Source organism: Tachypleus tridentatus, chromosome 8 (genome assembly GCF_004210375.1).
Source record: "Tachypleus tridentatus isolate NWPU-2018 chromosome 8, ASM421037v1, whole genome shotgun sequence".
Classification (NCBI taxonomy): Eukaryota; Metazoa; Arthropoda; class Merostomata; order Xiphosura; family Limulidae; genus Tachypleus; species Tachypleus tridentatus.
Window position 1 is genome coordinate 43,246,388 of NC_134832.1, and position 13,649 is coordinate 43,260,036.

Sequence of the window (13,649 nt, forward strand, 5' to 3'; positions counted from 1 at the left end):
AATAAGATATTCAAGGATTTAATTTACAGTTTAGTGGTTTAAATTTTACTACAAAGTTAAAATAGGTTTAGTACTTTAGGCTTAAGTACATTTCAACTTTCTGGTAAATCATAAATTAAGTTAAATACATTGTTTTCATTAAAAATACAATATAAAAGCAATTTTATTGTATTTTCATGTTCCAAGGATTAATTTGGTTACTTGAACTTTAATTCATTAGTTTAAATTCAGCCTATAAGTTATAACTTGTTTATAATATAAATCAGTCTAACTACATTGTATTATCAACATTATTTACACATCAGAGACTAGTTACTGTCACTCTTATAAAGTTCTACATTCTATATAATTAAAGATAAAGTTTATTACTTTAGTGTGAAGACAAATTAATGATATAAAATATAATTCGTTCTTAAATGTTAGGCTTAACAGTAACAGTGTTAACAATGGGCTACTGGTATTTGATATTGAGTATTTATTTTCAGGCTATAAGTACAAATACAATGATTAAGACTAGTGTAGGAATTTAGCATTAACAATTTGTTAAGTATAGTGGGTGCAACAAATGGCTTCTATTTGGAAACTTGGAGATGGCATGTACTTTTAAGGAAGCTTGTAAGGAAGATTTGCAATTTGCATGTACAGTTTGTAGGTTGAAAGAGAAGTTAGAAGCTATCATAAAGAAATTAGAGGCAATAGATAGAGAGAAGTTTAGAGTGCAGGAAATGTCAGCTGGACTTCAAGAGGAGGTTAGGTATTTACGTGCAAGGAATACATCAGTTAACAGAGACTTTCAAGAAATTAGAAGGAGTATTATTAGGGCTAAAAGTAGTGAATTTAACTGCAACGAGCCTATACTATTGAGCTACAAATTTAAGCATTCAGCATTTGCAGAGGAGGAAATATTAGGGGAAAAGAAAAACATAAGGGTCAAAGAAGGATGTGGATGATAAGGAGGTTATAGTTATAGGTGATTCCTTGATAAGGCATGTGGGTAGAATGGTCTGTGGGGTAGATAGGGAGAAAAGAATCAGATTATGCTATCCAGGGACACAAGTGAAGGATATAACTGACAAAGCATGAGATATAATAAATGAAGCAAGTAGAAATAAAGTTTTTGCAGTGAGTGTGGAGACTAATGAGATAGGAAAAGGTAGGTCAGTAGAGCTAATTAATAAGCACAAGGGGTTGAAAAAGGCATTTATGGAAAAAAGGCCATAACCTAATTTTTTCAGGGATGCTGCTTAGAATTAATTGTGGGAATGAAGTTATATGTAGGGCACTAGAAAATGTTAGACATAGGTTAATATGTAAGGATAAGCAGATTGGCATGTTGGACTTGTGGGATCAGTTCAATGGAAGAAGGGAGCTTTTTCAAATGAATGGTTTACATTTAAGTAAGACAGGGCCTGGCTTGTATTTTGTGACTATTAGACAAGATTGATTTCTGAGAAAAAAGGCTAGAAAAGATATCAAGTGACAATTTGGGTAGAAGTTAGTAGCCTGTCTTATTATTTATAATCTGGATGTGCTGAAACAAAAATCATGCTTCCCAAGCTGAATTTTGAGTTTTTGACCTTACAATTTTTTATGCTGCACATTGCTCTAAATATATATTTGAAATGCAAGTGCAAGGGGCATTTATTAGGGGGGGCAGGTAAACTTATATACTTTTGCAAAAAATGATTTTTGTGAATCTATAAATTGGATCATTATTCAGAAATTTTGAACTTCTGTTGTACTTCTTGGTAAAGACCAAGAAGAAAATAACTACTCATTTGTATATGTATAGAATGTTTAGTGATTCATTTGTAAAAACAAACATTTCTTTCAAAAATATGAAAATGCTTATAACATTCATTGCAAAATTCTAACTTAAAAGTGAGCATTATACTGGCTGAAATATAAAATGGCTGAAAATAAAGATAAAATTACAAATGTAACACTATAAATAATGAAAACTCGCTACTTTTCAAAAGTGCATTTTAGTGGATCAGTATCCAGCCCATTCTCTAACAGTGCTCATGACAGACTCAACTACTACAAAGTTAAAATAGGTTTAGTACATGTAATGGTAGTTCAGGCTTAGGTATATTTCAACTTACTGGTAAATCATAAAACAGGTTAAATGCATTGTTTTCATTAAATAAATACAATCTAAAGCACTCATGACAAATTCAATTTTACTACAAAGTTAAAATAGGTTTAGTGTTCATTTGATAAGGTTGATACTGATTTTAACCCCACCAGGATTATACTACTTACTGTACTGGAAATGCTAAATATGAACAGATGTTTTTTATGTGTGTGTGTGTGTGTGTGTCTGTGTGTCTGTGAGTTCATTTGCAATTACCCATTTTGTATGTTATATATCACAAAGTGATAGTTCCAGTATATATACACAAAACAGCTGTTTCAGTGATGTTGAGAAAACCCACTTGTAGAGAAATATATTTGCAAGAATGGCTCGTTTGGGTTGAGAAAATATTTTACGTAGAAGAGCGAACAACGTTCCAACCTTCTTTGGTCAACATTGTTCGCTCTTCTACGTAAAATATTTTCTCAACCCAAACGAGCCGTTTTTGCATATATAAAACAGCTGTTTGTCCAAAACAGGCTAGCAGCTGAGATTTTTATGCTATAACATATGTAGAGTAGGTTTCAATACTCTATATATTTTCTTTTTTCACAGACAAAGATGGATTCAGTAGTTAGTTAGAAGAGGCCCTCACCTGTAGGTTACAGTTCATGCATAAATTACCAAACTTACAAAAGTTAGACAAGTCCTTTGTACGACAAGTGACCAAGGACTCACAAAATTCAGGAATTCAAACAGTTGCAGAAAAAAAAACTGAGGGACTCAAAACACAGAAGTAATCAATCAATTTGAAAATGTCTTGGATTCTGGTAAAGCTCATTACCTTGTTTGGCACAAAACCTGCTATACATAATTTACCAACAAAAACAAAGTTCAGCAACTGTAGAAGACTCAAGATATACTGTCAAATGGTGAAGTAACTTGCAGCAGTGGTGCTGTATCAAGTGGCAGTAGCCAAAGCAATGTGTCAGGAGGAATTAGCCAAAAATTAAGAAAAAAATGTGGAGCCACTTAAATGGCACTATATACCCATTGATGCAGTGTTCAAGAACTTATCAAGAGATTCAACAAGAGCTTTATAATCCTTTTATGCATTAGTTGAGTGTGACACTATTTCCTATATAGCAAACCACACAAAAGAATCATCCTAAAAGGTGTTCTGAGAGTACCATAAATTACTTGATGGTTTGAGCACTGATGAGCTAACACCAAAGACCATCACATCAATAGAGAAGTTTTTATGCAGTGTATATGATGTGTACCAAACAGATTCTGTAGGTGCAGCACAGTGCATTTTTTCTCTCAAAAATTGTCTGAAGGTATGCCACCCACATGTGATGCCCTCCACTTTCATTTTATGTGAGTGAATTATGAAGTCATGTTATGAAGAAATGGTCACTGTCCTATGTCAGAGATTCCTGCACCTATAGATATGGGATAGAATCATGGTGAATCTGGTCTTCAACCAATTCAGATGCTCCAAGTTCCATCCCTGACAGCTGCTTAGAAATGATTTTATGCTTGTGCAAAATGTAGTGAAGAACCTACTGCTGCAAATGTTGCAAATCTGGGCTAAGATGCACAGCAGTGATGAACAAAACAGCTGTATGAATATATAATTTGGTTTAACCAGGAGACATTACTGAATTCATTGCTATGAGTTAATTCTGAATCTACACATGACTGTAAAGATGTGTATCAACAATGTGGATAGGGCTGCCAAGTAAGCACCACTTTATGATGTACATTGGAAATGTAACTTAGGACTTTCTGTGATTTCACTGTTTCCTAATGGCGTCTATTTAATTTGGTCTTAAGTAATATGTTTTGATGAAACAAAAAAGTGAAGTTAAAATGTGAATTGTGAATACTAAGCCTGAATTAACCCCATTTTCATCAACTCACTCTCTGTCTAATTACATCTTATTAGTATAATTATTTGAAATTAGAATATTTATTTCATTACATAAAGCTATCTTAACATATTCTGATCCATATTTGTTCTTTCTAAAACTCTATTATTCCTCACAGAAAACATTACAAGAAAATGTCTAAAATGACTAACTAGCTATTCACGTTGTTATGGCAAATTAGAAAGTTAATGTTCAAATTCAGCTTAAAATTCACAATTTTTGCAATTCACATATATTATAAACATATATTCTAATTATTTATAACATATCATATTCTTCAAATGTGTCTTATAATTTACTCTGTTGAAGAATTTCTGAAGTTACCAACCATTATACATCTCGTAAAAATGTCAACAATAAGCAATTTGGAAGCCATTTTGTTTTTTGGCAAATTTGAAGGTTAAAGGCTCTGTATTTTGCCTGAGAACCTCAATTTTTCAATTCAGCATATTCAAATTATATAAAAAAGTCAGGTTCCAAACTTCTACCCAAAAATTCCTATAACAAATGAATTTCTTAGAAATCAATCTAGTCTATATCAACTCAGTTTTAAAAGAAGTTTCAGACTAGCTCTAGATAGTGGTGAGGCCAAGATGAACTAAAATGCAAAGGAATAAGAGGCAGAGAAAAGAGTATAGGATATAAGTATACCAAGAGTAGGCTTAACTGTTACTATAATAAGTATAAGCAATAAAGTAGATGACTGCAATGGTAGGAGTAAGTGAAATATGGTTAAATGTAGATGAATTTGATGACAAAAATTTCTTTGAAATACTGGGTTAAAGACTATTTAATAGAAATAGAGTACTAAAGAGGGGGGAAGGGATTGGCTTTATATGTAAAATGTTAGTTACCTCCTAACTTTGAAGATATCAAAGATAATAACAAATATACTGAATTCATTTGAGTTTTTATGAATGGATATGAAGGAATAAGGCTTTTAGTGGGAATTTATTATAGACCACCAAATGATATTGATGAAATTAGTCAGAAACTTTACAATGAAATTAAGATTTCAGCTGTTAATTAAGTCATAATTATGGGTAATTTTGGGAAAGCTATTGTGGGTAATGACAAAGTCAAGCTGTGAAGGAAAAATGTTTTTGGAAACTGTTCAAGATGGCTTTCTTCACCAATGGTATCTACTAGAAAAATGTTATATTAGATTGTTAACTTGAAATACAGAAATGAACAAGAGGGTGGAAACAGGAGAACATCTGAGTGCAAGGGATCATTGCTCTCTTAGGTTTGATATTTTGTTGCATATGTTGATAACGAATAATAATATTTTGATTACAAATTTCCAGAAAGCAAATTTTATAGGGATACAATAACGGTGAATTGGGCTGTTATTTAAGTACAATAATCAGAAGATGTAATTATTTTTTTTAATATTCAAGGTAAACATATTCCTTATAGAAAGAAGAGAGTAGCTGCAAGTAACAAACCAGGTTGGCTCACAAAGAGGATAAGATATAAAATTAAAGAAAAGAATTATACAATTAAGAAACTTAAATTGATTGGAAGACTTAGAAGATTACAAAAGATAAAGAAAGTTGGGGAAACAGAAAATTTGGATATATATAAAAAAATAATGTATGAGAAATGGTTGGCTGAAAATGTAAAATATTAACAGTTAGAATTTCTTTAAATACATTAATGATAAACAAAATGTTAAAATGGGGATAGGACCCTTGAGATATGATAAAGGAAGGCTTGTATCTGATGGTTATGAGACAGCTGGCTTATTTATGTTTTGCTTTTCTTCAATTTTTACTAATAAAAATATAAGCAGTATTCCAGGTCTTGAACAGTTGATAGATGGTAACAAGATCAAATAAGATGACTGCATTAATTCTGAATTGGTTAAAAAAAACTGAGAAGTTTACAGAATAATAAGAATCCTGGACCAAATAATATTTTCCTAAGGGTTTTGAAGGAGGTTAAAGATTAGACATGTGAGCCACTTATAATCATTTTTCGTCACTCCTTGAATAATGGGGAGATACCAGAGGATTGGGAGTTAGCTAATGAAAGTCCTCTTTTCAAGGGAAGTGATTAAAAATTGCACCAGTAATTATAGTCCATTAGCCTTACAACAACTATGGGAAAAGTTCTGAAATGTCTGATAAAAGATGTCTTACAAAGTCATTTAACAAAATTAAAAATTTTATTGGATAGTCAATAAGGTTTCACAAAGAGAAAATTTTACCTAACAAATCTTTTAACATTTTTCGAAAAGATTACTGCTTATGCAGATGAGAGTAAGGCTGCAGGTTTGGTGCATCTGGGTTTCAAAAAAAGTACTTTACAAGGTGCCACATAAAAGGCTTGTAAAAGAATTATCTCTATAGGTGTGGGCAAATTGGTTAAAGAGTGGCTGGATGGAAGAAAGCAGAGTTATTACAAATGGCATTCAATCAAACTGGATTAATGTCACATGTGGGATACCTCAGGGCTCAGTCTTAGGGCCTTTGTTTTTTTTTTATTTACAGCAATGACACTCATGAAAGAAAAGTCAATAAATTATCTAAATAAATTACTTACATATGCAGATGATATTAAAGTTTTGGGTGTTGCTAGCTGTAAAGAAGATGCTATTGATTTACAAAAGGATTTAGATCATTTTGTGAGTAATAAATGACAGATGGGTTTTAATTATGATAAATGCAAGGTAATGCACATGGGTCATCATTATTTGAATTACAAGTATAATTTGTTTGGGAATAACCTAAACAGTGTCAGGAAAGAAAGGGATCTTTGTGTAATAGTCGAACAGTCTCTTAAGCCATCTAAGTAATGTGCTGTTGCTAGTGGTAGGGCAAATAGGACTTTAGGTTGTATCCATAGAAATATTATATACAAGTCTAAAGATGTTATAGTTTCATTGTAAAGGTCACTCATTAGGCCACATTTGGAATATTGTGTTCAGCATTGGATTTCTTACCTTAGAAAAGACATTGAACTAGCTGTTGGAAAGGGTTCAGAGAAGGGTTACTAGATGGCACCTGGGATGGAGAGGTTAAAGTCTCTCAAATTGTTTTCTCTTGAAAAACAAGAAGACTTGGAAGGATTTGATTATGGTGTTTAAGATTGTAAAAGGAATTGATACTACTGACATATCATTATTTTTCATTGTTAACCATGAGAATAGTAGGAATAGGGACACAAGTATGAGAAACATTTATCTAAGACAACTTTATTTTTCTAAAAGGGTTATTGACTCTTGGAATGGATTACCTTCAGATGTTGAGGAGTCAGTAAATTTAAGTGATTTTAAGAAAAATCTTGATAAGTATATGAATAATAATGTTTAGCTTGAAGATTATTTTTAAAAAATTATTTATTAATAGTTTTAGTTTAGTTTTGAGAATGGAACAGCCATTAGGCCTCATGTTGTCCCCTAAAGTTATGTTATAATAGAATATGGTAGTAAGGTTACATTCAACATGTCTCACACTCAGTATACTTGGTACAATATTATTCAAAGAGCACAAAATTAAGCAATTAAAGAGAATTTTGTGTCTCACAATATATGCCACAGGAGTATCTACAAAAATTAAGCAAGATATCAAATATTAGAAAATGTGCAAAAATACTTGTGAGAAGATACTTCTAAAAATCAATAAACTGTATTGAACTGACAAATCAATCTCCATCATTAGCCTCTATCCCTGAAACTCAGTAACAATACCTCTCATTTCTAAATATAATAAAACACACCTTGAACGATAATGCCGAACCATACACGTCTTGATCTTCCTTAGAGATTTGGGCCCTGGTGGGAAAGAATATTTGGCACTTCATACCACTGAAAGTGGTTTTCTCAAAGTACTCCTCCCCAGCAAACTTTTAGTTTATATTATCAAGACATGTATCCATAGGTCCAAGTTCTGAAAAGGAATGCATCTAAAGCACCCTAAAATATCCAAACAGCTCAGTATACCTTCTTATAGGCTAGCTGCAGTCTTTGGGCTTATGGCCATGTTGCAAAATATTAAACAACATTTTAGCTTACTTTGTCATGAGCTGAACTACAACTTTACAATAAACACATGCATTAACTAAGTTAAACTATGAACTTGGGATGTGTTGCAAAATAACAGTTGTGAAATGCTAACAAATGATGAATGCTGAACACATGTTAAGAACAACCAACACTATGGTGACTATGGTCAGTGATGATGAAAAGTATTCTCAAATAAAGTAATTCTAATTAGATGACTAAACAATTGCATTTATGGATGTGAAATGTAATCTTATACTACTTAGTTCGAAGAAGTTTATTGAAGACAGACTACAGAGGATACAAAACTGTATACACAGGCAACCTTCCTTGTAACCTTTTACACTGTTTATTCAAGACAAAACTGTAGAGGATGAGAAACAGTATAAGCAGATAACCTTTTAAGTTATTTATTCAAGTCAGACTAAAGTAGATGAGACACAGTATACACAGGCAACCTTTCCTGTAACCTTATATGTTGTTTATTCAAGACAGACTACAATATTTTACATTATTTGACATCAAGCCCTTGGTCACTGGGCACCAAACACCTTGAAGTGCACTCCCCATGAGTGTGAATGGTTTATGCTGCCAAACCATAGAAAAATTGATGTCTCTGGACCAAAGGTGTGATTGCCCCCAATATGAGGATTGCTTCTGGCCTTAAGGTTGCTCCAAAAGTGCCAAATTTTCTGACTGTTCCAGCTCTCTTAGCTAAGTTCCCAAGATATATGGATAGGAAATGTCAGTTTTTATATACATGCAAAACTTGCACTACACTAACTCAAATAGGAGTTTTAACTGCTACTCTCCTCTTACTAACAGCATTATCAGGTGTAAATATGATGTACAATACAACATTGTCAGGTGTAAATATGATGTATAATAAAAAAGTCATTAAAGTTAAATAAGTAATTTTGATAGGGTTACAATCATTATGGATCTAATATAAGTTAAGGAAAGTGTTAAATTTTATGTAATTAATATTGCTGTTTTTTATTCAATATAAGCCTTCACATCTTATGTTAATATGAGTTAATAAAGTGTACATCTTTTGGTGCAGAATCGGACTCAGTATCATTTATTCCTTGCTTTACTTGTGAATTTCTCCGAGACTGTATACTCGAGTTTTTAAATAAATTTACTGTAATTGGCGTCTTGTCATCCTAAATGATGCTCTCTCATTCCCATGATAAAGCAACCTGTTACACATTATATTATGCCTAATATAAACTCAAAAGTAATTTTTTTTTCTTATAAAGAAAGTGATTAAATGTTTTTAAACTAAATTAATTAAACCAGGGGTTCCCAACCTTTTGGCACTCGCGACTTGAAAATGTAATTGATGAAATAAAATTAATGTTATCCCAAGCTACTTCTAACAAGGCTACGCGACTCCCCTGCCAAGGCTTCGCGACCCCCTGTGGGGTCGCAACCCACAGCTTGGGAACTCCCGAGTTAAACAAATCAATTTAACGCAATGAATTAAGATGATCAAATAAATTATAAAACTCAATCTTACAATGTATGTTTAGAAACACTCACAGAAATGGACTTACAAGGTCCATATTTTTCCTCAATTACAGACCAAGTAGACTGACATCATCACTACACGTAAACTCAAACTACATGTATCAATAAATGCATGCATTTCCCCCACAGCTACTTCTCAGTGTTTCTGCAGTCAGTGCCTCAAGAAACTCTCCTTCCTTTGTCTTATTTTCAGTTCTTCTCACAGTTTCTCTTAATGTCTTGAGGCAATCCCACTAGTTAGCCCTGTATAAAAACGTCACCCGCAATAATCCAAAATTCTCTGAAGTTTGGTGGTGCCACTTCATCTTAACTCACATAGTGAGTTTCTGAATGCTGCTGATTATATTTTAGTCCCATTCATGGAATGAAGTATACGTTAACATAAATTACCACCATTGACAGAAGACTGCGTGCAAATTCCACTGCTAAACAGTTATGAGAAGTCTTAGTACCTTTTGGTAGTACAACAATATTCTATAATTCACAAATAATTACAAGGTTTACATACTATAAAAGCTTAAACTGTACAAAGCACTAAAGTACAGATGATGTTCATTGTTGTCAACAGCACAAGAAAATTAGAACTATCTATTTACTTACTGCTTCAGCTGTGAGAAGCTCTGCAAGTTCACGGTGATGTTTCATTTGTAATTCAAACAATACACGAAGTTTTGCTCCTCTTTCCTGAAAAAAAATATTGAAAAAGAAAAGTTGCTCCATACATGGCAATAAAAGTACTACTTTGAATAAAGTAACAAAAATTAACAGTGATAATTACAGCACAATAGAACAGATAAACAAGGTACTACAGTAGAAAATTATAATCATTAGCAAGCCCTTGATTCCTTAACCAAATACATACAACAGGTAGAAACTGAATTATTGAGCAAAATTAATCTGTGATACACAGCACTTACTTCAATCACTATTTATTAATTCAATGTACATGTGCTTGGTCCACTGGACCTACCTCATATTGGAGAATGAATGTTGACTACATTCCACAATTGCTGTAAGCATCTTGAGAAAATGTGGCAAGTTTTAGTAATAATTACAAGTCTCTTGTACAGAAAAAATCAGATGTATTAAAAAAAAATCTGTATTCAAGATACATCTGTGAACTTATGATGCCAGTCTGATTCAGATTCTGAAGAGTTTAGTGCAAAGCAATGTTCATGTGAAGATCAAAAAATACTTTTGTCAATTGTACAACTGTCATACTATATTTGCATAATGTCTGAAATATAAGTCTACAGTTGTTTCAGTATATCTATTTTACCTAGTATTTACTCTTCTCTAACATGAAATGGCATTAAATCAGCAATATAGAAGAATAGTTGAAAACTCCAGCAGCAAAACTACCTGATACACAGTTGAACAGCACCCTGTAAATGGTCATATAATGCACACTTGGATCTTCACCTGTGCATATGAAGTTAATTAAGCATTACAATTAATGTGCTTAAACTTCTTATCTTACTAGTTAAAACATTTCTTTACATTTTATTAGCACAAAAGAAACAATCCAAATAATGCAATACAATGTTAATTAACAGAAATCTAAATCTAGTTTAAATGAAAAAAAACAACAAAATTATCTTTACATGAATTCACTGTATTTTGCATGAAAATTAATAGCAAGCTAAGTTTCTTGTAAAGGTCTAAAAACATTCAGGCAAAAAGAAACTGAATAAACTTAATTACCTTAGCTGTAATAAACCTCCATGACTGGAAACTGTCATAAGCAGCTTTAATAGCTTCTTCAGTTTCTTGAGCTCCACAATCAGGAACAGTTCCAAGTATTTCACCATTAGCTGGGTTTAGAACCTGAAAAATAAAATTACTAGTCATCAAATTACTATGCATACTAAATGGAAATTATCACCTACAACATCAACAAAGGTGCTAAGTCATTAGCTTAATTCTAAAATAGATTTTCTGGATTTCAAATTGTTACTTTTTATTTAAAAATATGGTACTGAAATTAGGGTTAAGGAGTAAAAGCACTTGATTAAATCATTCACTAATTAACCATTTAATGGTTTCTTAGACATGACATTCAACATCCACTTGTTTTGAAAAAACAAACATATTTCAGTTGTGTGTTTTGTTATTATACTGTCTAGACTTTGGCGTTAAAAAAACCAAACTTAAATGCCATTTTGCTCTTATTTCTGAATAATTGTTATAACATGGCCAAACATATTTGAATTTGTGAATTAATAAAGAAAACAAAGATTTAAGATTTTAAAAGATTACTTCAAATGATGCTCTTTAATATGTTTTCTTCTCTTAGAATAAAAAAATGAAATATTTAAGTGTAAAGTTGTACGAAAATGGCATCTAATATGTAGTACATCTGTGCTTTTATCATGTAAAGAACAAATGCCACCTGCCAGCTTTTCATGGCAGCACTTAAACATTGCTCTGCATGGAAAATCCCTGAATTATGTTTTTTCTTTTGGGTAGCATCTTATACATTAACAGGGAATTATTTAAAAATTTTTTATTACAGCAAAATGCACAATTATGTATGCAAAGTAAACACAAACAATAATTGTCATAACTATTGTTTTTAAAACTTAGAAAGAAGAGATATTGTTCTTGTATATTCCTAGAAATCAGTTAAAAAATGAAACTATTTGTGCAACTTTTTTTTAGCACACATAAAATTAAAACAACTTGCCGCAAAACAGGAAAATTGGTGCATGGTCAACTTAAGCTCTTAGCTACGCTGTTTTTATAATAAGTTTGACAGTTGAGCTCTTAGTGGAATTTGCTAATCAATTAATGAAAATGATCATTAACTGATTGGCTGAGATGGCTGAAAATAGTTATTTACACGAGTTGACTGAAACAGAAATCTTATTACGCTACAGCTGCACAACTTTGTGCCTAGTAACAAACATAATAGCAATATTTCAATAACTTGGATATTTGGGACAATCAAAAATATTAATAACTACTAATCCTAATTATTTTTATTAGTAAATTATTTATGTGTGTCATGAAACTAATAATAAAATAAGTCTAAAAAACTTGAATTATAAAAATATTATAGTTATCATAATGGCAATATTTATTTTACTGTATTACTGAAATAATAAAAAATAGTGTAATCAGAAACACTAATTTTAATTAGATGATTATTTTTATGATATTAATATATTTAATTGTAATTTTTATTACCTCATGGCTGAAATAATTTAAAATAGTAATAATCAGAAACAAAAACTGGTTATCCTACATGAGACTAATAGATGTTATCAATTATACAAATTAATCAAGATAATTGCCAAACTCTATTATGCTTACCTTTTTAACATCCTCATGGTGAAAAATGATTTTAAAATATTTTCAAAATATGATGGAAAATTCATTGTATTTTTTAAAAAAATGTTGTGGATCATCACATATATGTGTGTGTTTTCTTATAGCAAAGCCACATCAGGCTATCTTCTGAGTCCACAGAGGGGAACTGAACCCCTGATTTTAGCATTTTAAATCTGTAGACTTACTGCTGCACTAGTGGGAAACACATCAGGGTAACTATCGAAATTTCTTGTTTGATAATTCCTTTTTTTATACCATTTATACAACAGAAACACATATTTTATTGACATTTTGTTTTAAAGTTTCTAAGCCAAGTTATTTTATTTCATTTTTTGTACAATCAAAATTTGAATATCTAACTGAAAGAACTTTCCTGGCTATGAGATGGTGGTGTCTATTTCATTACAAGACCTCATCAATATCAGATTTCAGTCTGTCAACATAATACTGTGCTAGTCAGTAAAACCTCAAAGAACTAATAATTTTTCTGGTGTTTAGAGTTATCGTTTATAATAAAAGGATTATGAATTTTAATTAGGAAGAACATTACTGTAACAATGTACTATGATAAATCTAAAACTAGGTATAGAAAACATGAGAATAAAACTGGCATTAAAGCATAATGGAAATATTCTGAATCTTATATATTTTATTGATTAATAATTATTAACTATTCAGGGTCACATTTAGATTAATTCTGAAACCATCTACTCATAATGTTTTATAAAAAAAATCATCTTGCTTTCTTAATACTTTTCTTTCAGTT

The 13,649-nt window shown here is 31.4% G+C and overlaps 1 protein-coding gene across 12 annotated transcripts in view; it reads right to left on the reverse strand.

Annotated features, from left to right (window-relative positions):
• Ssadh (succinic semialdehyde dehydrogenase) overlaps positions 1–13,649 on the reverse strand; it is a 38,972-nt gene that overhangs the window by 21,438 nt on the left and 3,885 nt on the right. For 11 of the 12 annotated variants that reach the window (XR_013012155.1, XR_013012156.1, XM_076448626.1 and 8 more), the window contains exons 4-5: positions 11,255–11,377; positions 10,151–10,234 (exon numbers count right to left, since the gene is read on the reverse strand). Coding sequence is in view for 10 of the 12 variants with exons in the window: in XM_076448626.1 (XP_076304741.1) it covers positions 10,151–10,234; positions 11,255–11,377 (207 nt within the window). In the remaining 2 variants the exon portion in view is untranslated. Of the gene's footprint in view, positions 1–7,734; positions 7,900–10,150; positions 10,235–11,254; positions 11,378–13,649 lie in introns of those variants that run through there. The other variant, XM_076448629.1, reaches the window with a different exon arrangement.